Here is a 25,280-nt window from a genome sequence, read left to right on the forward strand (position 1 = left end):
GGGACGTCTATGAATATTACATATTTTTAGGCCGGTAATAATAATACCTACCTCATCTAATCAAGTATAGTGTTTATTCCACTCAAAGCATGTTAATTACATCATATTTCCTTAAAGCCCATGTTTTCAGATGACAAGAACATAATGGGAACAAGACTGTAGCAGCTGCTCTTACCAAAGCTCATCCTTTATAAAAGCTTTTCTTGTCTGCCAAACATACCTACTACTCATCGTTAAGGCCAAGGCAGTATTTAAAATACAAGTGGGATAGACGGCATCACCCAATAAACTGAGTTCTGAATAGAGGGGTTAGGCGATTCGTTCGATGAACTTTCCACTGGCGAACTGCGCGGGCGCCGCCGCAGCCAGTCGCCGTCCCCAGCTCCGCGCAGCCCCACGCATGCGCACTGCTCACCAACATCACCCGGTGAAGTTTTCTCACGAGAACAGTGTTGAGACGCTCTCACTGCCGCCAGTGTCCACACGCGTAGTGAAGTGAAACCCGCCTAGTGCCGTGTTCAATTTATAATCATAATCAACCGAGTGGTGTTTGAGATCTCGGTCCCAGAAATAGTAATGAATGTGCGGGGAACTTTGGCTGCCCGAGTTCACTGTAAGTTCGCAAGCTTTTGTGGTTATTTTGTCGTTTATTTTCAGGTTTTCTAAGGTATGGCGTAATGTAAAGGTACGACCGCAATCACCTGCCGGCTCTCGGCTCGATTGCGCGTGAGCTAAAAGCAGAACTCGTAATAATTAAATAAGGATAATGTTTTATCGTAGGATTGTAACATCAAATATATTTAAGTACTTCAATGTTAAGTAAACTCTACATTATTCAGTTTTCAGTAAGAAAGTAGGCACCTATATACCTAGGTACTTACTTATACCTGTTTTCCACCGTAATGTAGAGACAGAGACTCTTTTAAGGTGATTACTACATAAACCTTCGTTAGTTTATTGTTCCTAGTTTTCGTTTAGGTTTACTGGATAGCAATTAACAAGTGAATCATAAATTCACAAAATAGACATTACTTTAAGAATTTAACTAACCTCCAATCTTTAGCTCTACATTTAAAATAAACCTACCGGCTTTTCTATATAGACACAAGTAGTATTGTTATCTAACGTAAGTATTTTTTTCTGTCAAAGCCCTCGATTCGATGTGAATGCAAAAAGCTTCATTAGACCACAGGAGGGCTCGAAGGAACTACTTACATGAGTCGAACCTGTTAGACCTTCCACTTGTCACCTAAGCAAATCGGTCGATTAATGACCTGCAATGCCTGAAAATATGATTGATGATGAATGTAACATTACTACAACAGCAAAACAACCAACAAAGTCCCCATTTCTGAAAAACATGAAGGAATAATTAGATCCAATCTGTTTCCTTCTACGCGGTTACATAAGGGTTACATAAAGGGTCTGATAGTTTCCACGGCAGCTTCTAAGGCGTTGTTTTTGCTCAGCCGGAATGTATAACAGAGTTGCGAAGGACCATCTACCTGCCCGTAATAGCGCGCGCGTAAAGAACGCTAATGACTCCCTGTACACTCGTAGATATATAGTGTAGGACTTCTATAGGACCCTACACTTATAGTTCCTATGTAAGGTAGTACTCACCACTTGCACTTGCTGTAGGTGAGGACTAAAGACTGAATTAGAACGCATTAAATATGCCTAGCACGGCGAAGACAGTTTTTGCGATGTCGTGGTGGTGACGGCATCTGTCCAAATGACTTACATACCTATCTAGGTTCCTAATCCTACACACCATATATTATATGGTGTTTACTTAGGATTAGGATATAATATACGTAGGTACATAATGGCAATACAAACGTATAACTACTTGGGGTTTAGCGAAATCTAAATTCAAGAAACGAACACACGGATAACATTGACATTCATGTTACACATTGTATCTGGCACTTATAGGTAGGTACCAATGTGTGAGGTGACTGCGAAGGTCATTTTTAAAGCATCTGCTCAAAACGACTCACTTTAAACTCAATTTCCTACCGAACCTGTTCTTTACTTTATTAACAACCTTTTTCAACTTGGCCTGTTCAAGCACGGAGCTAAATATGTATTATTGTCTGTTGTATTAATACAAGCTTTCACCCTCTTGAAAAAGTGTGTCATTGAATACATCCTAAAGGTTTGATGGCTCGTTTTTCCAATGCATTGATTTAGTGAATCATTTTAACAAAGAAATACATCAATTGTGGGTTTAAGTATCTATTCAGAATGTATAAATAAACTATACAACCTCATCGAAGGCGAAATAATTCTGTACCTAAAGACGAGATGCTCAAAGACGGATTTTATTAAACATTTTTATTATAAGTACATTTTTATTATAACATTTTTATTATAAGGTTCACAGACCAAAATATAACTTTCTAGCTTTTCATTAAGAGCTAATTTAGCTTTAAAAGGTTTTCCTGTGAGGATTTCAGGATTACACAGCCAATGTATTTGGTAGGTAAGTTTCAGCGAAATAAATATGTTAAGTAAATTGGTTTTTGAGTTTAGGTACGTACTCTTAACAAAATCATAAACTTTTGCAGTGGTAAATTAGTGGTTACCTTATAAGTTCAATCTCGATTCGGGGCTAAAAAGACATCTCATCACTTTTGTTTTTATTTTAAAATAGACTGCAATGAAATGTACCCTAATTGGTTGTATTGTGACGAGACGCATCCACTGAAACAGTTACATTTATTTAACGGGGTCTTTTAACGAGCTCGCTCTAAGTCTAAGATAATAAATATAATGTCTAGAGCTCTGTGGTTTGAAACACACATTTTTATTTAAGTACCACAAATTACGTAGAGAGCAACGAAAATAAATTATAAATAAGTACCTACACAAGTTTCAAGAATTGTTCTTGATAAAGCAATAAAATGAGTGAATAAAGACTGTAGCTACATATATATCATATATTGTTTTTAAAGTATGGATTAAGAGTTACTTTAGGTTTAAGTACTTGTTTAAAATACCTATTTCAGATTCCGCATCTATAAATACATTTTAAACGTAATCTTATACATTTTTAAGTTAGTAAACTGTATTAGTGAAGTTAACTCGCTAACAATAATTTTAAGTACTAGATAAAACATTCTGGGTCAGTCGTAACAATAAGTAGTGCATCGGCCAACTCTAGTAATCTGCTTTCTATGTAATATCAGGAGGCACTCTTGATATTATAAATTAGAAGGTACGTTTTAGGTTTATCTACGAATGAGATAATCGTGTTTTGTTCTAAACTAGCTTTTCCCGCGAGCTTCGATTCAAATACTTAACCGTGGGAATAGGGGGTAAAAGCTGCAAATAATGTGTTAATCCAGTGTGCTACTAAGTAAGTACTTACATTTCAAATTTCACAAATTAGGTCGGCCGTTTTCTTGTCTATACTAACAAACTATCTTCTATCTAAATAGGAATATAATAATATAAGTAAGTAGAATTATATCACTAAAATCAGAATCACCTCAATCTTTCAATATCTGTACTATAACTAAAATTTATCACCAATTTATGCAAATGATTAAATAACTTAACATAAGTATACATAAGTATTATGTATTTTTATAATTTTTCATTCTAATGAACCGACCACGAACGAATCGTTTAAAACGTTGTTTTTGAAAATTGTGCTTTAATTTTTGGGTCACTAAAATTAATTTATAGATCAATTTATTCGACGATTACATATTGTGAAAGTATTCTATTACTTAGGTACTTCTTTACGTGATGATTTTAGTATTTTATGAAAATCTGAAGCTTTTGAAAATAAAACATATTCTCTCAAACCCTTTTTCTTAGTAGTCATACTCGTAGTAATTCTAAGTGTTGATGTACCTATTATTGAATAAAAAATCCTTCTAGTTGTACGTCATAATACATAATATATACTTAAATTATGTATTACACGTAAATATATGAATAAATTTAATGTCTTCAAAATTCTTGTAGCTGTTCAAAGTAGTAACGAAACGATTAATGAATACTGTAGCATGCATCAGGAGGATTCTCTATACTGACGAAAAACGAACAAACGTGAGCTGTCGTGCAATCGGAACAACATAATACAAGACGAGATAGAGTCATGACTCCCACAGCAGTGCTTCGAAACTACACTCACGGGCAATGAAATAGTTCCACTCACAAAAAGTCGACACGAAACGACCCCAATTTTTTCCATAATTTAATTTAAAATTTGAACTTTTAGTTGGTAATATCCTGGTGTTCTATTAAATATACTTCAATGTTGCAGAAAGCGTTATAAAGCCTTTTCCGTTTAGGAGTAATTTGGTGTTTTTCTCAGTGGAACCTTTTCATTGCCCGTGAGTGTAGGTTTTTTTCTTAGAGAGTGCCCCCACCGTGTGGTCCCCGCCCCCCGCGGTCATCCACCGCCGTCACGGTTCACGCTCCGGAACACTTACCAAAATATCTCCTACTTCATCAGCTTTATTACCTGCACAATTCAAACCTTATCACCACAGACTAAAGTTTAGAATTTGAAGTAATGCGGCGGCGGCGCCTGGGAATTTCGTAGGGGTATGATATGCCTGGTGGATTTTGTAATAGACCATATTTTAGGTGGGTTGAGTTTTTTTAATTACCTGTCTAGAATTATTATGAGTATTACTAAGTACCAAACAGATAAAATAGTTCTAAGTATATCTTAGAAACTAAAAATGCTTGATGAATCCACGAATAAAGTTTAAAATTAGTGAAAGGATACCTATTTTTTAATATTTCATACGAATTAATACACAATTAAGTATTTACAGCCTTTTATATTGTTATCTAATAATAACAAAAGAATCCTTAGTTTTTAAGCTATCCATTTTACAAACTCATAATAGCAATAAAATAAATCTAAAGGAAATGTTTTCATAATTAAATACGCCACTATAAATATTCCATAAGTAAAATAATACTAAATGGTCATGTTAACACCAGTCTTACTATTTAGTATTGGACGAGCTGCGTGATAAAATTAATAGAATGACAATGGGCGACGGCGCGGCGGCCGCTTCCTGCATAGTTGCATAGATCTAGAATAACGTGCGCCATATAAAAGAGTTCAACGCGTTGTGTAAGTTCTAATCGTCTCGCGATTTCTATCACTAGGTATTGTGGCATTGTTTGTGCACTTTTTGAATTTATTACCTGAAATATTGTTAGAATTATATGAATTAAGTACTTGAAAGTATGTTAGTTATAGTTACTTACGTTTAATTTTCTAATATTCTATTTGTATTTGTCCTACCAGACCTATACTTCTATTAATTATCAATTTCATTATAAGTTTATACTTAATTACTTAAGTACTTGATTTCACGAAGTCTCCTATTGCTTGGAGAGATTTCCAGCTTATTACCTAGCTTTGCAGATTACACGATTTGATATGAAATAAATTATCACCTGCTACCGTGGTTAGTTTATTAACGTGATTGGAGAAGGTATAGCTCTCACAGTGGTCTGGTAATAAATTAGATTCGAATCGAATGGATATCATAAATTTTACAGTCAATTATTTAAAACATCGTAACTTAGGTATGCTAAAACGCGATAATGATGCAACATGTCCGATAGACGTAGGCATGGATTTACGCACAAATGCAGAATAATTTTCGAACGATGCACTCGCATCGAAAGTTGATCATTTGAATCTAGACGTGCAGTTATGTACGGCCATCTGCCGATCAAACCTCGCATCTGTCCCAATAATATTAACAACTAAATTGCCTTGTCAGTCCGCCAGGTCAGGTAGGTAAGATCATAAATGTATGTACTCTACATTGGAGATAACTTTCTTGTTGAGATTTCACTCGTGCCCCGGGCTGCCCCCAGGTGTTGAGAATGTGAAGTGATCTTTAGAGAGATTGTTGGATAAGTTGCACTGGACAATAATGACTGTTCATCAGTTGTCTTTTAACTGTAAATAAGTTTATATTTGCTTTGCCCTTGTCTCCGTCTCCTGGATATAAAAGGGTCTCCTATTTACACGACCACGGTAGGTATGACTCGTGAACGGAACCTTCTCGTGAGGCGCACGACTAATAACTTATACACTGCCGGGCAATGAAATAGTTCCACCCACAAAATGCCGACAAACACCTTAATATCTCGTAAGATATAGAACCTAGCTTCATGAATTAAAAAGTTTAATGAAATATAGTTTATTATGCAAACATTTTTAAATGCGAACTCTTTTTAATAGTGTTCTTTTCGAAGCCATGGATAAAAAAAGATAAGAAGGAAAATTTTCGTGTTTGAAAATTTAGGAAAACATTTGCTTCGTTTTTAGTTTTGCTTTTTATTCCATTCTTTTTTTTGTCGTTGTGAAAGAATTATAAAATTGTAAAGTCTTACGGCTCTCGTACCCATAAATCATGCCTGTATCAAGCTAGGATTGTGTGAGAATCATCACCATGGTGGAAATGGGAACCAGCCAAAGAAATGCGGCCATAATAATGGGTGTGACTCATACTACTGTACGACGAGTGATCTAAAGGTTTAGGGAGAATGGATTAAACCTGAGAAGACCAGGTACTGGCAAGCCAAGGTGCACAACAGTCCGAAAAGATCGATTCTTGCGGAAATCATGTTAAAAAATTTACATCAGACGGGAGTAGCTGTTCAACAACAACTCCTACAAGTTCGAAAGGAGCCAATAAGCGAGTGGACAGTCAGGATACGTCTTGCCGAAAGAACATTAAAGCTTTACAGGCCAGCAAATGGCCCAAAACTGGAACGGCATCATAAGGTTGCCCGATTGCGATACGCCCGTGATCATACAGAATATGGTGAGGACGAATGGGGCAGAGTGATGTTCTCAGATGAGTCACAATTTATGCTGTACTATCATGAAGAGAGGAAAAGAGTATACCGACAACCAGGAGAACATTTTTCACAAGTATGTTTTGAAGAAAAAGTGGCACACGGCGGAGGCAGCTTTCACGTGTGGGCGGGTATCTCTGCAGAGGGTCGAACAGCGTTAGTTCCAATCGAGAACGGGAACCTAACTACTGTGAGATACATCAATGAGGTCCTCAATGAACATGCTGGTCCGTTTTTGGCCAATATGGACGAGAATGCCATGTTTATGCACGATAATGCACGGGCGCACACTGCTTAAGTTGTAAATGAGTATCTTCATGACGTAGGAATCCACAAAATGGAGTGGCCAGCATGGAGCCCCGATGTGAATCTCATTGAGCATGCTCGGGACGAGCTTGACAGACCTGTGGGAGACCGAGATCCACCTCCAAGTACACTTCTTGGCTTGAAAGACGCGCTCATCAAAGAATGGGAGAACATTCCTCAGCATATGCTGAAGAACAGGTATTCAGCATGCCCAATCGCGTAGAAGCTGTATTGAGAGCACATGGAGGAAACACCAAGTACTGAGTTATCAAAATACCACGTTTACACCTAATAAATGCATAATTAGAGATTTTGTTTTATTTGTCAAATGCCCCATTTTTATTAAAAAAATTAATTTAAATTTTTATTACAATATTTAAGTTTTTACATGGGGATATTCAGATGCGCAATTAAATATTCTCCAATATTGCAGAAGGCGTCATTAAGCTAGCATTTTCCGTTTAGGAGTAATTTGGTGTTATATCAGTGGAACTATTTCATTGCCCGGCAGTGTACTTACTGCAAGTTTCACAAAGACTAAGAAAATAAAGTAAAGCAAAACTTCTGAGGATCATTGGAAATTTGGATTCAGCATACTTACTTAGGCAGATTTGCTAAAATGAGAACCGTATTTGTATTCCGCATCCAATGCACTCACTATGTACCTACTGTCTGTTTAAGGGAGAGAATTAATAGCATAGTGTAGAATGTAATTGATAACTACATAGGTATTTAAATTAATACAATAACCCCTTTTCTGCTGTCATATTTATAATGGAAAATAACATAGTTATATGGAAATGTATCAACAAGTGGCGATCATCATAAATTATAATCTATCGGCCAGCCTCAATGCTAATGAGATAAGTTCGGATATTATATCATTTTACATCATCGCCGTTTCATCTATTTCAAATTCTTATGTAAAAAGTTAGAATATTGTTTAGAAACACGGAAAGTGTCGTGCGGAAACGTAATATTAATTCAATCATTCGGTTTGAGCTAGTTCTGAGTGATTTATAAGTATATTTTATTATTATCTCGAACTCAAAAGTGAACTAATAATCCCATTTCATTTAAGTAGGATATCTCAAAGTTTGCATTATTCATAACTTTACTTTTAGAACGATAATTACTTCCCTTTTTTCAGTAATGTTAAGTAGGTACTGTTTTTGTGGCAAATACTTTGGACAACCTTTATGAAGCCAAAGTGGCAGTGGGCCGGCTATATGTGCCGATAAAGCGATGACAGGCATACGAGCACTCAAGTGGAATGGAAATCAAAAAGCGTAGTCCTCCCGCCCGCTGGACCTACCACCTTAGGCTGGATAAGTAAGGTTAAGGAGAGAGTTTGGTAGAGGTCCTTCGGAGAGGCCCACGTCCGTCCACGTAAAATCATAATCACCCTGTACCTAATCATCCATTAATGATTAGGTACAGGGTGATTATGATTTTGATGATAGATTAATATATGTAGGTACTTATTATAACTATTGTCCTTTAAATTACAAACCATAATGGATGTAAATACGTAGCGAAAGAGTAAAATTTTACATGACTTCATCGTTTTGATTCGGCAGCACGTTTGACCCGAATACCTGGACCACGTTCCATAAAAAAACAACTAGAGCAGGTACAGGTATGAACAGATGGTCCGCGGCACCTGTCGCCCTTAGAGGGCAGAAGTGTGACCCTCCGCCTTCTGTGCGAGAATGTACGTGGTTGATGTTATTAATAGAAGTTGCTGTCCATTTCACAGAGTTTCGCGACCGTTTCACCTAACTATTTACTGCTTTAGGAATGTTTTTAGAATATTAATTAACTAACTCATTCTCGTTACGAGCTCTATGACAAGACATGGAAAGCCTTTTAAAATGATTGTTGATGTTAATGCATATTTTGTCGTTCAGTACCTAGGTATCAAAGTACCGCTGTTAACGAGCTTCAACGATAAGATCTGCCTCATACAAATTCAGTCCTAGTTCCGAATGATAAAAGGTGCAATGCTTAAACAGTTGGTGCCTAGAGGATTACTCTAGCTAAACAAACATCGAATGAACAGGATCTGTGATGCAATGCGTACGTTAAATGCAGCGACATAGTGTCGTGGTTAAGAGTGCTTACATAGAGAATCGGGTTCCCTGTATATACGAGTACCTGTACCGGTAACCTGATTATGCGAAAGCGCTCATGACATTAAAAAATCCGGGAAATGCTCCGTGAGTGAGCGCTTTCGCGTAATCAGGTAACCGGTACAGGGAACCCGATTCTCTATATAAGCACCGTAACGTAGCAGTGGCAGCGCTCTAAAACTAATTTATTCGTAAGTTAAAGTGACCCCTCTGCCACGTTCCTTTAGTTTGAGCGCTAAGCTGTTTACTACAGGGAAAGGGCAACCACCGGCGTGCAAGGCCGCGCGCCATTCATGAGCAGGTTTGCCTCAAGTAGAGCCACCATGTTCTAACACTCAGATGGACGAAAGAAACCGTAAAATAAAAGATTGTTAGACTTTGGCTAAACCTATGATGTAAAAATAATGGAGGAAACGTCAGTAAAACGGAGGACAATGTACGTGTTTCATTTTAGAACATTGTACGTAGGTATTCTATGTATCACGAAATATGACCTAAACAGGTGACACAAGAACAATAATATACGTAATGCGCAATATATTATGGTAGTTAGAATCGTCTCGCCACTGTAACATAAAAGCTATTGACTAACCAACGAGTCGTGAGCCTGACAGCTTTTTCTCTTTAATGCGGGCCCCTACTCCCACTTGCTGGACATCCCATAGGCTCCCACGGACTCATGGAGCCCCTACTCACAAGCCTCGCCGACGCGACGACGGCGTACAAAATTGATTATAATTCGTGCTATTAACGAACACGCCACTGCTGGGAGCACTAGATCATTTCTGACGCTACCCGTATTTATGACTCTGTTCAGTGGCTTCATTAGCCTAATCAGATTTGCATGCCGAAGTAATTGCATGCATTCTTGCATTAGGCGCGCTATCTCCGGCTTAATGGTACAACTTGGAATGCGTTTTTTTGTGGCTTTTTTATGATTTTCCTTTTATCTAATTTAATATGTAATGCACAGCTTGGGTATTCTGTAAAAAACATAATCGTCATACCTTTGAAGTTTTATGCTGCTAGAGAGGCTTGATTTGAATTTGAAAGAACATAAATGCTGCACCTTCGTAATTGTATAAATATATTTATTACATACCTACTTACTTAAGGTCTGAATGTAGTACGACAAGAGTACGACACTTGATATTCTATTAGGTATAAAATCCGATGAGCTTGTCTTAACACCTGTCATGTTACTTACTGGGTAGTATAGGTATCAGTTACAAATTGTGTACAACCTTCGTCTTTTACATTTACTGTCCTCTGTAACAACTACATACCTACCTACCTGTAGAGAGACATTACTTTTATGCTACACTTCACGGGTGGCAGATATTGGTGCAATAGTTACTATAATCTAGGTCCCTAGACATGACTATAAAATTACTACCATTATGAGTAGCACTTAAATAAATAATATATATATACTTACCAAAGTAAGTATAAGTTTTATTAAGTTTCCAATTATGAATTGCATGTTTATTTAATAAGATTATGAATATATAACTAATACAATTTAACACAAAACTTATAACTAGATAAAATTAAATAAGCACTAATAACTAACTAAATTATTAAACTAAGTATGTAAATATAAACAAAAAAAACGCTAAGAATTAGAATAATATTTATGTATGAAACTGAAACCTAAAACTGACCTATTGGGGGCGGTCCGGTGTATGACTGGTGCATGTGCCTAAAATACACGCCGCATTGCCCCTCTGGACGGCAAGGGAGAGCCTTTGTAGGAGGAATGCTCCGGACCGGGGGTCGAGCCCCTTGTCCCTCATTCTTCTTCCTATTTCTTTCACAAAGGCTTTCCCCTGCCTTCCCCATGCGCCGGTGGTCTCTTAACCAGAGGGACAAAGATGAATGAAGGCAAAAGATTTGAGTACTTCAAAGTTTTTGCCCTCGCCGCTGACTCCGCGGCAGCGCCCGCTGTCACTGTGGTGGCCGCTAAGTGTGATTGTGCAAATGTGCACACGCAAGTAGCGTCCCACAGTAGACAGCGGCCTTTCTCCCACGGAATCAGCGTTAACCCGTCTGGTCTCTTCCCGTCCGTACGAGACAACCCCCTTGGTTCGAGAGCACAGGGGATGCCTGCTGATGTTAGGCCTCTTTTTACTACGTCATTTAGCGCTTGGTGCCGGGAAAATCTACCCGCGCTCCGGACACAGTGTAGCCCGTGGCGACCCTGCCCGTTGACCTCCGCCCCGCAAATGCAACGATGTGGGTGGCAGACGTTGCATCCTAAGCGGAGCGCTATGGCTACTCGTAGCGTGTCGCCATCCAACAACGTCCCCAAGTGGGGCGAAGGCACCGCGTGGAGCCACGCACCTGACTCCGGGCAGGAGGCTGAGCGTAGACGGGCGAGTTCCTCCCCTGTGCTCTGTGCCATGAGTTGTTCCAGGGCCAACTTACACAGCTCATCGTCCCACATCCGTTGTGCCCCCGGCTGCTCGGGCACGTCGCTTCCAGGACACCGAGATCTCCATAACCTTTCAGCCTCCCCCACAAAAGGAATGCTGAATCCGTCACCATTAATTTTTAAAATGCGAGTGACTAGATTCAACACTCCGTGTGAGGAAGCCAAAAAAAGTATAAGTTATATAGATAGACAAAGGTCTGTCTTCACAAGTTAAACGACACAGTTGACTCAAATCATCGGCAAAAGTAATAAAAGTGAAAACGTAAAAGGCACCATTCCCCGATTGAGAACCGGCGCGGCAAAACGTTTATTTATTTAAAAAACAATGTCATGAAACCTTCCATAATCCATTTTAAACACTTGACCCAAAGTTGGGCTAAAATATAACTATGTATTTATTAGGTAACGTAATCTATATTTAGGTTAAGTACCTATGTTTCGTTTTACTGATCATAAAAAGGATTTGATGGTCGATTCCCATTAAGGCTAAAAGGAAATGTCCTATAAAATTGTTGTTCAAGTATCCTATAAGCTGAGTCAGTAGTACCGTACAGTGGTCAAAATAACTGACACTCATTACCAGAATGTTCCACAAAGAACCGCTTTTGTACTCAAGTGTGAGGAAACGCTTACGTTTATGGGAAACTGATGGTTTTAGCCTTTTAGCAGTCTCGTACCTCATAGTAGCTGATACCCACCTAATCGTAGGAATACGTGGCTTTTTGTACCGTAAATATAAGAAGCGTTTTGTATTAAGTAAATATCTTAATTTTCATTCCTTTTAATTGGTTGTCTGTCAATTCATGGAGTGTCAAGAGTACCGGTTCCTAATGATTCGTTAGCATAAACCACGACTGTTGTTCTCGGCGTCAATTTGATTGAACTCAAGGTCGCTCACTTGCTAATTATGTATACATAGGTTCCTATCTATACTTATTAATTAGAAATAGCAAGTAGGTAGGCTGGTGATCGTTGGAGTTACCCTACACTACGGAAGGTATTAATAAAGTTTTATTGAATTAACGTAGAACTACGGATCTCTACTTATTCGCACTCACCCTTCGCTAATTCCGACTTGTAACATAAACTAGCTGACACCGAGCCGACACCTACCTGTGTCACGCCAACACTGCTCGTGCGACATGTCATGTATGTGTGTCTGTATGTAGGTGCAACTGTCTCGCATGACTAGCCCCATTCTTCGGCATTCCGTCTCGGAGACAAGTGCCAGAAGTCGGCTGGTGTCAGGTTGCCCTCACGGTACACATTCCTTGTGGTCTCCTGATCGGTAGCGTCAGAAAAATAAGTCTCTAAACTGTTACCTAAACGTTTCAGAACATTCAGAATGATTTTCAGAAAGTATGGTAATAAAGGAACACTGAAAACCTCAAGAGTAAAGCTTGGTAGTCTGGAAACATTATCAGAATGGCTAGTACGGGGCGCATTTAAGACGTGGCAAGAGTTTTGCATCGCGCTCACTCACGCGAGCGCGACGGAGAACTTTTGTCACGTCTTAATAGCACCCCATGCTACAGGGCCACAATACAAATCTGACAGAAGACATCTTGGATTTGACTGTCTTCGACTTATTTTTTCAACTCAGTCACAGCCCCGATAAGCCGGACAGATGAAGCCACCTGACTGCTGGCTGTACCCGCGGCGGCACAATTATCCCGATCGCTGACAGCTCACAATCACCCGCAGACAGAGACGCCCGTTACTCCGACCACGAGTGTACTGTTACACCGACACAGAGCCAGCTGTAAGGAGGTGTCGGCAGTAGGGATGTGCCGGCAGTATATAGGGGTGTGTCAACAGTAGTGCTAACTCTGGGAGCGCAGGAATAGCAAGGCTAAGGCTAACCAAACCCAAGTCCGAGTCGAGCTCATGAGGGTTTCTAAAATCTACTAGTTATCTTAAGTATATTAGACTCGAGAGTCCTAAAAAATCCGGAAAAGCAGGAAGCCAACCTATATCAATTAGCAAGGGCCATCCTAACACGGCAGACTAACCTCCAGAACTCCCACAGACTCGCGTCCGAAAAAGATTAGGCATTTTACTTATTTATAAACGATTTAAATAAAATAAATTACCATAACCATTGTTGTTATCTAAAGAGTCCATAAAACTACATAACAACACAAACTGATTCCAAATGCAAACGTCTTACCCAGAACGGAAGCGGGCGAGGTCGAGAGAATCGAGTCATTGTCTCGATTCGATTCAATGTCCCACTCGATGCGGTACCGTTGTGCATCGATTTGTACCTACCTCCCCAGTGCCAGTTATGCTAATCTTTCCAGGAACACCACTATATTTACTGGTGCTGTTGCTGTTGTTGTGACTTTAGTCACATGCTTTGGTGGTGATCCTTGTTGATCTATGTCGCTTTTCTATAAAATACGCAAGTAATACGACGTCAATGGCTAAATAGAATATGTCCATAACGCTATGTCATACATTTTTCAACACAAGATAAAAATAAAATTTCTGAAAAAAAGATGATCTGTTTCCGCCCGGGATCGAACCGGGGGCCTTGTGCGTGTGAAGCACACGTGATAACCACTACACTACAGAAACTTGAAATTGTACAGCGAAATCATATATCACATAACATTTTATAATACGACACAATCTAGCTCTTATAGTAGGTAATGTATATCGTAGATAGGTACGTATACAAATACTTACGACGAATTTTTAATTATATCTTATTATATTATCTTATTTCAGACAAGATATCAGCGCATTGTGTTAATTATGAGAATGAAGTTAGTAAGTAAACATGTTGCGGACGGACAGTTTATCTTAAATAACTAGGTCCCAGCCCAGACACGACCAGACAGATATTGAGATAAGTTCTATTGTATTTGTACGATTACCTCATTTTAATCATGTGTACGATTTGTGGACCTCCTTCCTCTTTACCATCTGTCATTAATCTTAATCAAAACCCCATAAACTCGTACCAAAATCGACATTGATTATGATTTAACAAATGCATTCTAAAAATAAACACTAAGCTTTTTTTTTGCCAAGCTTCACAAAGTTCAACCAAACATAATAATAATACATATTATACGAGTTATCTAGTGTGGGCACTCTATCTATGAGTTGAGTACAAAGTATACATATTAGTGGGGGGAGGTACATAGTAACTCGCTTGTTTTCACTAAAATAGTACCTACTCATTATGATGTAAATGTAGTAGGTACTAGGTATACTCTAGGTAGGCATTTTATTAACTATTAGTTATTTTAATGTGTCTAAAAATTCTCAATCATCTAATACAAGTAGGTACTTATCATACTATACTTACACTATCTGTTGTCCGTATAATTATTATGACACTATTATGTAACTTAGATCGATATCTATCTATTATATTATACCTCATGTATATTAGATAGATAAATAACCATGTGACTGATTTAGCTCACAAAATTTCCATATATTTCAACTTTACATAATATTATAGATACTTACCTACACATACATAATTATCTTATAACCTACTGCTTTATCGGTTCATCTATACACTCACGAGCAATGAAAAAGTTCCAATGAGATGGAACATTAATGTCATGTGGAACTTTATAATTGCTCCTGAGCATAAGTAGTTTTAAAAAGTTCAATGTAGTGTGCATGTGCATGCGTGTAAGTCAGATTACCCATTATCTCCTCTTGGCACACGCAGCTCCGGCATTGCTTGACAAAAAATACGGAATACCAATCTAATTACATATATGGATTGCTAACGTAACATTATTATGCGCATAGGCTCGGCGTTGATCTACTTATAGTTTAAGTACTTCAGTGTTCAGTGTATTTGCAAGTGTTTTGACCTGAACTGACTGAAAAAACATAAATTATAGTCGATGAAATATAAATAGTTTAAGTGCTTAGGTACTTACTTCATTAGTGATTAAATAGATTACACTCATCGCTAAAAGAGACCATGAGAGATTTACCCGCATGTATTTTCAAAAATCATGAAAGCCAAGGCAAAGCATGCTAATCTAATGCGGACGAGAGCGGACGATCTCAAGAGACGGCAGCACTCGATGGATGGCTTATTTACTTCACCCCAATTATAATTCATGGAGCTGTACAAAAGCAATTTCACCATCGCTAAATTATGGATAGTAAAATAAATAATTGCGTTTGCCCGCGGGCTCTCGAGCTGCGGATAACGAACACCTCAACAACAAATAACAAATAAAACCTCTAGCGCTAGACCTCGTTCGTGTTGACATAATCGAAATACTTCATCTCCTCGCATGACAGTGCGGAATCCCGAGAGAAACTACAAACTACACTGACGAAAGTAAAATTGCCGGACACTGCACTTGGAAACCACCATTCTAACGCACATGACCTAAAGACTAATTTGCAATGGCAAAACCTGATAACGTAATTTAAATAACATTGCGGAGTCATCTTTCTTTCCGATCGGTTGGTCTCAGAGTCTGCCTGGCTCGTGCTTCTGCATTCAGAGATTGATTTTGAAATATGTTCAAGTTTAACTTTTAAAATCATGGGATATTTGAACACCAAATATCCCATGATTTTAAAAGCGCATGAGACGCGCTGATGTGTTGATCCTTCAGCCCTTTGATTGTAAGTAGGTACCTACTTAACGTTATTTTACGTTGATGTTAACAAGCAGCAATTAATTTTAATCGAATAATCAACTAGGTAACTTAAAAAAAACGGTTGAAAGTTATTATAACAAAAGAAAGCAATGATTAAACGGACACTTTTAGTTGAGGTAACATCGATTGACAATAATTGCATAAGGTTTAATTAAAAACTAAATTTCAATCATCGAAGTAGGTAAACTTACATAATTTTCAATTGTTAATAATAATTGTAATCATTGGCTTCAATGGCTTTTCTTTTACAAGTTTTTATTAGGAGTTTGATACCTTCTGAAGTTAAAGATATATTCCTACATTGAAAACATTTCAATAGTTAAATAAAGAGTTCAGATTTTCAAAAGATAAGGTGGAAGGTTTTAATTGTTCCTCGGGTCAGTATCGTGTCCAGCAGTGTTTGATGATGAAGGAAAGTCGTGTTTTCTTTTCCAGCAACTCGACATGGCAATATCTCTTGAATACTCTTGATATAAAGTAGTCAATAAAATACCTACTTGACCCGCGCGTCTATAGGCTGCAGAATGCAAAATTTCAGATCCTATTGAAGAAAGCTTTTCCAGAGTGAGTGATGATGATAATGAACGTCTATCCGGTATCTAGCCTAACTACCTGTCACCTAGGAAAAGCACTTGCATTAGGCGACACAATGTGACCAGGCCGCCATGAGCCCTGTTACTAGCCATCGATAAGGGTCTCACAAACAGTCCGAAGGCCAGATAGGATTGGTCGACTGTATTTGTTCTTGGCCGGTTAAAATCGAATTTGCATGTGTGTAACAAATTTCCAATAAGAGCAATATGCACCGTCACTTTCCAAGAATATTTAAAGTGTTATATGAAATGCTTGCAGGTTATTGTAGACTTGTAAAGAATAGCTGGCGATTTCGCTAACAGTTGTGTTGAGAAATTGTTCATTGTTGAAGAATAATGATGCGACTCTGAACTTTTTCATGTTTTAGCGTCAGTTTTAAATGATCACACGAAGTAAGTATTTCATACCGTGTCTATTTTTAAGCCTAGCAACAAAATAAGGGGCTTTATAAACTGGTTAATTTGAGGTTCGCTTATAAGAAACCATAAAAATCATAAAGTCTCTTAGAACCAACATGCTTCCTAAGTTCCTAATCAATCAAATAATCATCGCTCTTTACAATAACGGGGAAATGACCAATGAGCATTGAGCATCCTTTGAGGCTATTTACCCTCATACACGTACGTTAGGTGACTTAGGTGAGCTTTATCATAGTTAGGTTGAAAATTTGAACAACCACAGCAGTATTTGTCTTCCATGTTTGCTAAATCCTCAAGGCAGGTGCTTCAGTAATAAACTGGTTTATATTTACTAGCCCGGCTGCCGGCTCTGGCCAAATAACATATCTGTCTAACCAGGCAGTGAACGCTCCTCTGTCCGCATCAAAGTTACAGCATCAGACGAAATTAGTCTCTGTCAAGGTGGATATAAAGATCGTAGGATTAGACAGTGAACTGAATTCAGGGGACTACGACACCGATTCACTGAACGCAAAGCACTAACTATCTTGCAGGAAATTGTGAGAGCTCTCAAAGAATTTGTTACATAAAATAAACTGCCGATAAATGATACCTGTAGTGGGCAGGTATCGTTGAAATTGCTCTCTTTCATTACGATGCCTTGTAAATGTATATTTCAAGATTGATTATGTAGGTAGGAACTTCTTATTGCAGTCCGAAGCATGAAGAGTTGGAAAGTTGTTTATCTGAGAAAGTCTGGTTCAAATTTGAACTTGCTATAATTAGATTAGCTATACCTATATATGGATATTATAATTACTATCCATATTCGATAGATTACTTTTGACACTATATTTGCACAGCAATAGGTACCTATGAAGTATCTACTTAAACCCTTTTTTAAGAGCAAGTAAACAATCTAGGCTGTAGTTAACTTAACTTCTGTAAAGGCACAGATTAATTATAATCATTAATCATCATCAACCATTAATCAACTGATTTAAAAGTCACCCACTCCTGGCTCGTGGACTTTAATAGGAGCACAGAGAACAATAGGTGAATGTATAGGTTACCTATTATTAATTTATTCTACACATAACTAACTAGTTAACTATTATAATAAAAATAAACGTGTGAAGTCTATCAACATTTATAGCTACAGGCAGCGACGTAAAACAATAAGGATATCCCTAGCTACCCCATCTTCCATGCATGGTACCAATAATATTTTATACTGAGTGATGGCGGTGATTTCCTTCGATACTACATGTCGGTAATAGAAAGTAATCAAAGGCAATAATTTCCGCTGGCACAAGACCAATGAAGTAATCTGTTTAAAACCAGTTACGCAACAATGTGGAGGCTGGAAAATTAACTGAACTTTCCTCAGCAGTAGGAGTAACTAAGTGGAGCAACTATTCGAGAATCGGACACCTACACTGAATGCAGAAAGAGGTACCTTTAAACTTACTACTTACGGTACTATCTTCAATCAGGAGAAGCTTGTGGTTGTCTTGCAGCACTCCCTTTTAGACCCTTACGTACCTACTAAGCAAGTAAGCAGTATGACATTGTCATGAAGCTCGTGCTGACCAACCGATCAAGTTTTCTGTTCGTGAAGTGTATGAACCCGATAGGAAATATCTTCATTTGAAGAAGTGTCCCCGGCTGGGAATCGAACCTGTGACCAAGAGTATTAAACAGTTTAAACACCTCTAAACCATGCATTTTAATATTCATCAGTATATCGGCATCAGAATAAAATAACTATACGGCCCATTAACTGACACATTTTATCTAGCATCACCAATTAAAACTTAACTAATTATTTAAACATCTTTGTCCAGCTATCGAATACACAAGAATCTACGGACTAATAACATAATACTCACCTACTCGTCGTGACCCCAAATTAGCATTTCAAATTCATGAGCTGACCTGACCTGACACCAACTGATGATTATGCAATGTTATTCGTAGAGATGTATCTATAAAAAATAGGGCTACCTTCCGATTGAACTCTACAAAACATATAATAATATTATGTACTTATTTAGAACACACCCAGTCTACTTAGATATCAATTTTAAGCCATTGTATAAGTACCATGCAGATGTGATGATGACACTGGCCTAGCCTAGTGTGGTAGCCCTTGTTATACACCACCTTTTCATTTTTACCAAACACTGCGACCTATATTTTTTGTAACTTTCATAATCTTTAGTTTAAATAAAAAAAAAAACATTTTTATTTTTACTTATAATTATGATATCCTCCAGGTCGGCCTAGGTTTTTGCAAAATGTTCAAAATACTTATTAAACTTACTTACCTGCTATTTTTGTTCTCGACTCCACGTTCTAGGACTTTGTAACATTTGCAGCCACAAAATTGTCGAGTAGGTTGCTTCTTTATGATTTCGAACATAAGTGTTGTTACTTAAATAACGCATTTGACGTTTACAAGCCACGTGCAGTGCTTCTTCTTCCTAGCGGAGACGGTCTTGGAGGCCGTCGTACGGAACAATTCTCCAGTGCAGTTTATGTTTACCTAAACTCTCATCACACCCTCTCTTGTTGCAGACAAGTCCAGCCGCTGATGAGTGCTGGCTGGATGCCAGCATGCGGGAGGAGGAGCTGGAGGTGGCGCTGAAGGTGGTGATCGTGGGCGACGGCGGCGTGGGCAAGTCCAGCATGATCCAGCGCTACTGCCGCGGCACCTTCACGCGCGACTACAAGAAGACGATAGGCGTGGACTTCTTGGAGCGACAGATTGAGTGAGTGTTTCTGTATTAAACGTTTCAGTGCACCCTCGGGGTATTCTCGGGGAGTAAATAAGCGGTCTTGATCCCTTAGGTATCAATGTAGGTAGTTACTAGGTACTGTAGTTTGAAAGGGAGGGAAGAGTTAAGAACGATGGCGCATTCATCCTCCGGGTATTGGGGTTGATTTACTAAAGCACAAGCAATAAATAGTGGAGATGCTGGACGGCAACCCGCGACTACAAGAAGACGATAGGCGTCGACTTCTTAGAGAGGCGTCAGCTTGAATGCGTTTAAGTTTTTAGTGCTCCCTCGGGCTATCAGCACCCTTGCTACACCCAGGCGCCAAACCCCGCCACGGGGAATAAATTAGCTGGTATCATCCCTCGGGTAACCATGTACTAGCGTTGTCTGAAAGGGAGGAAGAGTTAGGCCGTGTCCACAACTACTGTCTGAGAGGGAGGGAAGATAATTATATAGTTCACCTAAGGCTTAGGGAGTGTGGATATATATGGATCACACCCTGTATCGAACTTTGACCCATTAGGTAAAGGGTGATAAGTAGGTATGTGTGTATAATGAGCACTGCTGGATGGCCAATTTATACCGTGGCTAACAATTTTGTTTTTTATGAACGATGCCGCATCTATCGTAGCGCCTGCGCTGCGTTATGTCTGTGAACCTACTTATTAATCTTCCCAAGACTAAAATAAGTAATAAATTATGGAGATTTATATGCCATATAAGATCTAAGTTAATTGGTAACGCGAGGAGCAAATTACCACTACTATGGTTAGGTTTCATAGGTGGACGGTGAGTCAAATTGAAGATCCAATAATACTTATAACTTACCTATGCAGACAAAAATAATGACGGCAAAAAATAATCAACCAGTTTCGACTCTCTGTTCCGCTATTACATATTACACATGTAGCTTATCATAAATCAAACTAGATCTAGGAATTCTCATCTTAAATACCAGTCCCACAATTATGTAATAGAGCTTGTTTTTGTCGTCTAATGAGATGGTAATGTATTAATATCCTATCTGGAGCAAATTTATTATTTAATGAGAATAACATATTCACGATCATGTCGACTTCCGACGCCTAAACGAGGAAAAAACATTGCCTTAACTGAATTTATTAAGTTACCACCGCTTTCACTTTTGCACTACACGCGTTAAGATTTGTGCATGAGATCATACAAATTGGACCACCTCTGCTTCATCTATCAGCGTGTTAAATCTCGGAATTAGTTGTAGTTGTTCCGCTGAGCCATTCTTGCCTACTAAATTATGTATGGTCATTAGGAATTTGAATAAAGATCGATGTTGATTCATTTGTTTGGTGTTCGGCCAGCAGCCTCTGCATTTTAGGTGTTCTTTAATCAAAGTAAGTATGTATCAATCATCATCAACGAAACTGCTGGATATTAATTTTACATAACATAAACACGCAAGTTCGTAATCTATTTTGGGGTAGGCTCGATGTATAGGTAGCTACCTTGTTCCATTGATGAAGCCCCATACGAAAAGTGAATGTAGATTTTAAATGCAATAGCGGTAAGGATAAGGCAAGGAAGAAGAGAGATCGGTAATGGTTCTATCTGTTCTTATGTGAAAAAGTTAGCTGAAGACAAATGTAGTCGTCGGCAACCAAGGCTGGTTAATACACTCTGTAGCCTTATCTTCGATGGCTAAATTAGGTTTTTCTCCAACTATGCCTACTAAAAAATTATTCAGTCTGACCTACAGAAATCTAAATAATTATTTAGATCTGACCCCTTCAGTCACTTCTTTTCGCCTTCCCGTGTTTTTAATCCCCAACCTATTCACCTTACAGGATCGACGGCGAGGAGGTCCGCCTGATGCTGTGGGACACGGCGGGGCAGGAGGAGTTCGACGCCATCACCAAGGCGTACTACCGCGGCGCTCATGCGTGTGTCCTCGCCTTTTCTACGACGGATAGGGACTCCTTCTTGGCTTTGCATTCGTGGAAACTCAAGGTAAGAAGTAAGAGTGACTCTGCGTTTTTCCATTCTGAGTTAGGAATCAGTCGAGAGAGCCAGAGTAAAGTAGAATAAAATAGACAGAATAAGTACCTAGGAAACAAACAGTTGGGCAAAGAAGTTGTGTAGTAGGACTCGTAGGTGCCGATTGTGTGGTTGCTATCTTGCTACGTCAGGTGTGTGAAGGGAAATAAATACCAAAGGCGTGAGGCGGGATTGAGTAGGTCTACCTTACGATTAATTAATGCGGCATTTCCAGAATATAGGTTTCCTCCATTATATCAGCTTATGTAAATAACATATAACAAATTACTCGTTCAAAAATATAATAGCGCTCATAGATAGCGGAGGTCGTACCCCGAACTCGCTTATCTTAATTCGATGACTACGATCTTGCGCACTCAATAATCGTGTTTACAATTACTCTCGCCATATTCGGACCCAAACAAGTCTTGTTTATCGTCCAATTTACATTAATTGACCAGTTCAATACTTCATTTACAATGTACAAGGGGACCACTTTCTTATTGCTGTGGGTGCTGTTGAATGTGCAAGTGGATTGTATAACGAACTCGCGGTTTGAGAAGCAATGCGTAGATTACTATAGTACTGGGAACCCGTTTGATTTAGGCGCGATGGAGGGACAATGGAATGCGGTATACTTCTGGCCTGCTACTCAGAGGAGGCGCGAGTTCTGCCAAGCGGTGCAGTTTGTGAAATTGACACCGAACGACATCGAGGGATTGACCAATCGCTGTGGAACAAGCATTCCGGTGGAACAGACGGCCGTTTCCTCAAGTTACACAAACATTGCCGGAGTGAGACGAAACATAACATATTACGGAAGCGACGAAGCCAAACATGGCTTGAGTGATTGTGACAAGATATTGAAGTACATGTTCTTGAAGATCAACGACGAATATGTGCTGCTTATTAACTGTTCGGCGAATGGGTTGGGCATTTTGCTGTCGAGGAAAAAAGAGTCGATTGCTGACGTGGAGAAAGTAGTGGATGCTATTGAGATTATGTCGGGCAGGCAGGGGAGCGCCAACTGTTTGTGATACACAAATAAATATTGTATGAACTATTTACAATAAGCTGAGTTTCATTTACCAAACGAGTTAGGAGATAGGTAAAAGACCTATAAAATAGACCTAAACGCTAGATATTAATGATAAGGTTTATCCTGTAGGTACCTACTTATCAAGAATTTATCGTTATAGCAACACACATTTGTAACTTTTTTCTTTCTGTTTTCAGGTGGAAAATGAATGCGGTGAAATTCCTACAATAATAGTTCAAAACAAAATAGATTTAATGGACCAATGCGTCGTTGGACCGTAAGTACCATTTTTGTTAATCCTTCAGACCGGTACCTACCTAGCTGGCAGTGGCGGGATGAGGAAGGCCGCGCTTGAGTGCTCCTTGGGAGAAGCCTATATCCAGCAGTGAACGATTGTTGGCTGGTGATTATGATAATCATTAGTTCGTCATAAGTAGAAACCCAGATGTTGACGCAGACACGCCCACTTAAAATAACAACGGGCCCAATTTCCACGGGAGTTTAAAATAGTATCCAATCTGAATCCTTTCAAAAATTTTAATAAAATCTCCAGCCTATCCGGAAACCTCCATCCAGCAGCCTACCACTCTTATCTTACAAAAACAAAACCACATCAACTAAAACAACCCCTCTCCACATTCCAGAGACGAAGCGGAACTAGTGGCGCGCGCACTCGGCTGCCGGCTCATGCGGGCGTCAGTCAAGGAGGACGTGAACGTGGGCGCCGTGTTCCGTGCGCTGGCGGCGCGGTGCCTGGCTGACATGCGGCGCGAGGATAGTGCGGAGCATCTGGGGCTGCCGGCGCCGCAGCCGCTTATAGGTAAGTAAGGGACTGGCTGGTTGGATTGTTTAGAAAATAATATTTTGGTATTCGAATTTTAAACATGGAGGTGTAACTTGTGATACAAAGAAAATTCGATTTTTAAACATGTAGGTTATAAATAGGTCAGTGATTGATACTGGCTGGTCGGCTGGTAAGAAAAGTAAATTGTTCGAATTTCAAACGTGTAGGTGTAAGTTTGTGATGAAAAAGAAAAAAGAGATTGATGTCACAAACAAATGTACCTGTGAAACGTTACACATAGGTGTTAATTTATTAATAAGAAGCGATTTTGTTTGTTCAATATGTTTTTCTATAAAAATAATGACTTACCTGCTATTTTTACCATCCAAGTAAATGTAGGTAGATCCCAAAGTAGGTAACTCGAAACCACTTTCTCTCAAATATCCCCATTATCTTACTATAGGTCCAACGTTATTTATAATTGATATAAAAACAATTATTTTTCGCAGGTACATTTGCAAACCACAATGGTAACGGCACGATCCTGCTGCGGCCGGCGAAGCACCGTCCCGGGGGAAAGAAGAAAAACGTCCTCAGGAACGCCTGTAGAATCCTTTAACCATTTGCCCGTTTGTTATTGGGCAACTGTGAGACAAATATCGCCATGTTAAAAGAACTTAGTCATATATTACAGCTGTAGTATAGGTTTAACTGACAAAGATCTAGGTGGCAAATCGACAAAATTTTGTAAGTTAGTTTTATGAGCTCTCATATAAGCGGTGTTGTAAATATTCATAGTCTTTGTATAAATTAAGTTTGCATTTGTGCAATGTAGGTTTAATATGATAAGATAACATAATTATTTTACCGCTTCTGTATGTTATAAGAGTTAGGTATGGTTTTACATAAATTTTAGGAAACTCTGTGTCAAATCCATGAAATGTGATTTTACCTTATTTTGTAAATAACTGTATGTATACTCATTATTTTGTATTGAAATTTAATAAATTATTTTTCAGACACACTTCTTTCTTTATAAATCAGTAAGTAAATGAAATGCAAAATGGTTTGAGAATAATAATAGTTTATTAGACATTAGTCTATAGTTGTTATATTATAAATAAAAAAGGTACTTTGGATCTCGTTATACATTTAAAGCCTATAAAAAAGGCATAACTGAAAGCTACTGTCTGTTTCTCTCGATACACATACGTTTGAGATCGAATAGTAATCACTCATTCACTTCACAAGGCGATCAAATTCTAGAAGTACATTTCCTTTACAAAA

At 38.6% G+C, this 25,280-nt stretch overlaps 2 protein-coding genes and 1 non-coding gene across 3 annotated transcripts; 2 read left to right on the top strand and 1 right to left on the bottom strand.

The window, feature by feature from the left end:
• Positions 1–353: 353 nt before the first annotated feature.
• LOC105388009 (ras-related protein Rab-23) lies at positions 354–25,132 on the top strand. Its single transcript, XM_038105904.2, has 6 exons — positions 354–613; positions 19,958–20,151; positions 21,981–22,143; positions 23,407–23,486; positions 23,854–24,029; positions 24,503–25,132. Exons 1-6 carry the CDS (start codon positions 581–583, stop codon positions 24,610–24,612), a joined length of 756 nt encoding a protein of 251 aa, XP_037961832.1. The 5' UTR covers positions 354–580; the 3' UTR covers positions 24,613–25,132.
• Trnav-cac lies at positions 14,238–14,310 on the bottom strand. Its single transcript has one exon. It is a non-coding gene; the product is annotated as a tRNA-Val (tRNA).
• LOC105391985 lies at positions 22,506–23,243 on the top strand. The gene has a single exon (XM_011563570.3). It carries the CDS (start codon positions 22,650–22,652, stop codon positions 23,205–23,207), a length of 558 nt encoding a protein of 185 aa, XP_011561872.2. The 5' UTR covers positions 22,506–22,649; the 3' UTR covers positions 23,208–23,243.
• Positions 25,133–25,280: the final 148 nt, after the last annotated feature.

Source organism: Plutella xylostella, chromosome 19 (genome assembly GCF_932276165.1).
Source record: "Plutella xylostella chromosome 19, ilPluXylo3.1, whole genome shotgun sequence".
In the NCBI taxonomy this organism is placed as follows: Eukaryota; Metazoa; Arthropoda; class Insecta; order Lepidoptera; family Plutellidae; genus Plutella; species Plutella xylostella.

Bases quoted from the DNA above. Each gene is read 5' to 3' on its own strand.
- LOC105388009 (XM_038105904.2), top strand. From the start codon at position 581: ATGTGCGGGGAACTTTGGCTGCCCGAGTTCACT. The intron at 20,152-21,980 runs GTGAGTGTTTCT...TTCACCTTACAG, and splicing joins TTCTTGGAGCGACAGATTGA to GATCGACGGCGAGGAGGTCC. The intron at 22,144-23,406 runs GTAAGAAGTAAG...TTCTGTTTTCAG, and splicing joins TGCATTCGTGGAAACTCAAG to GTGGAAAATGAATGCGGTGA.
- LOC105391985 (XM_011563570.3), top strand. From the start codon at position 22,650: ATGTACAAGGGGACCACTTTCTTATTGCTGTGGGTGCTGTTGAATGTG.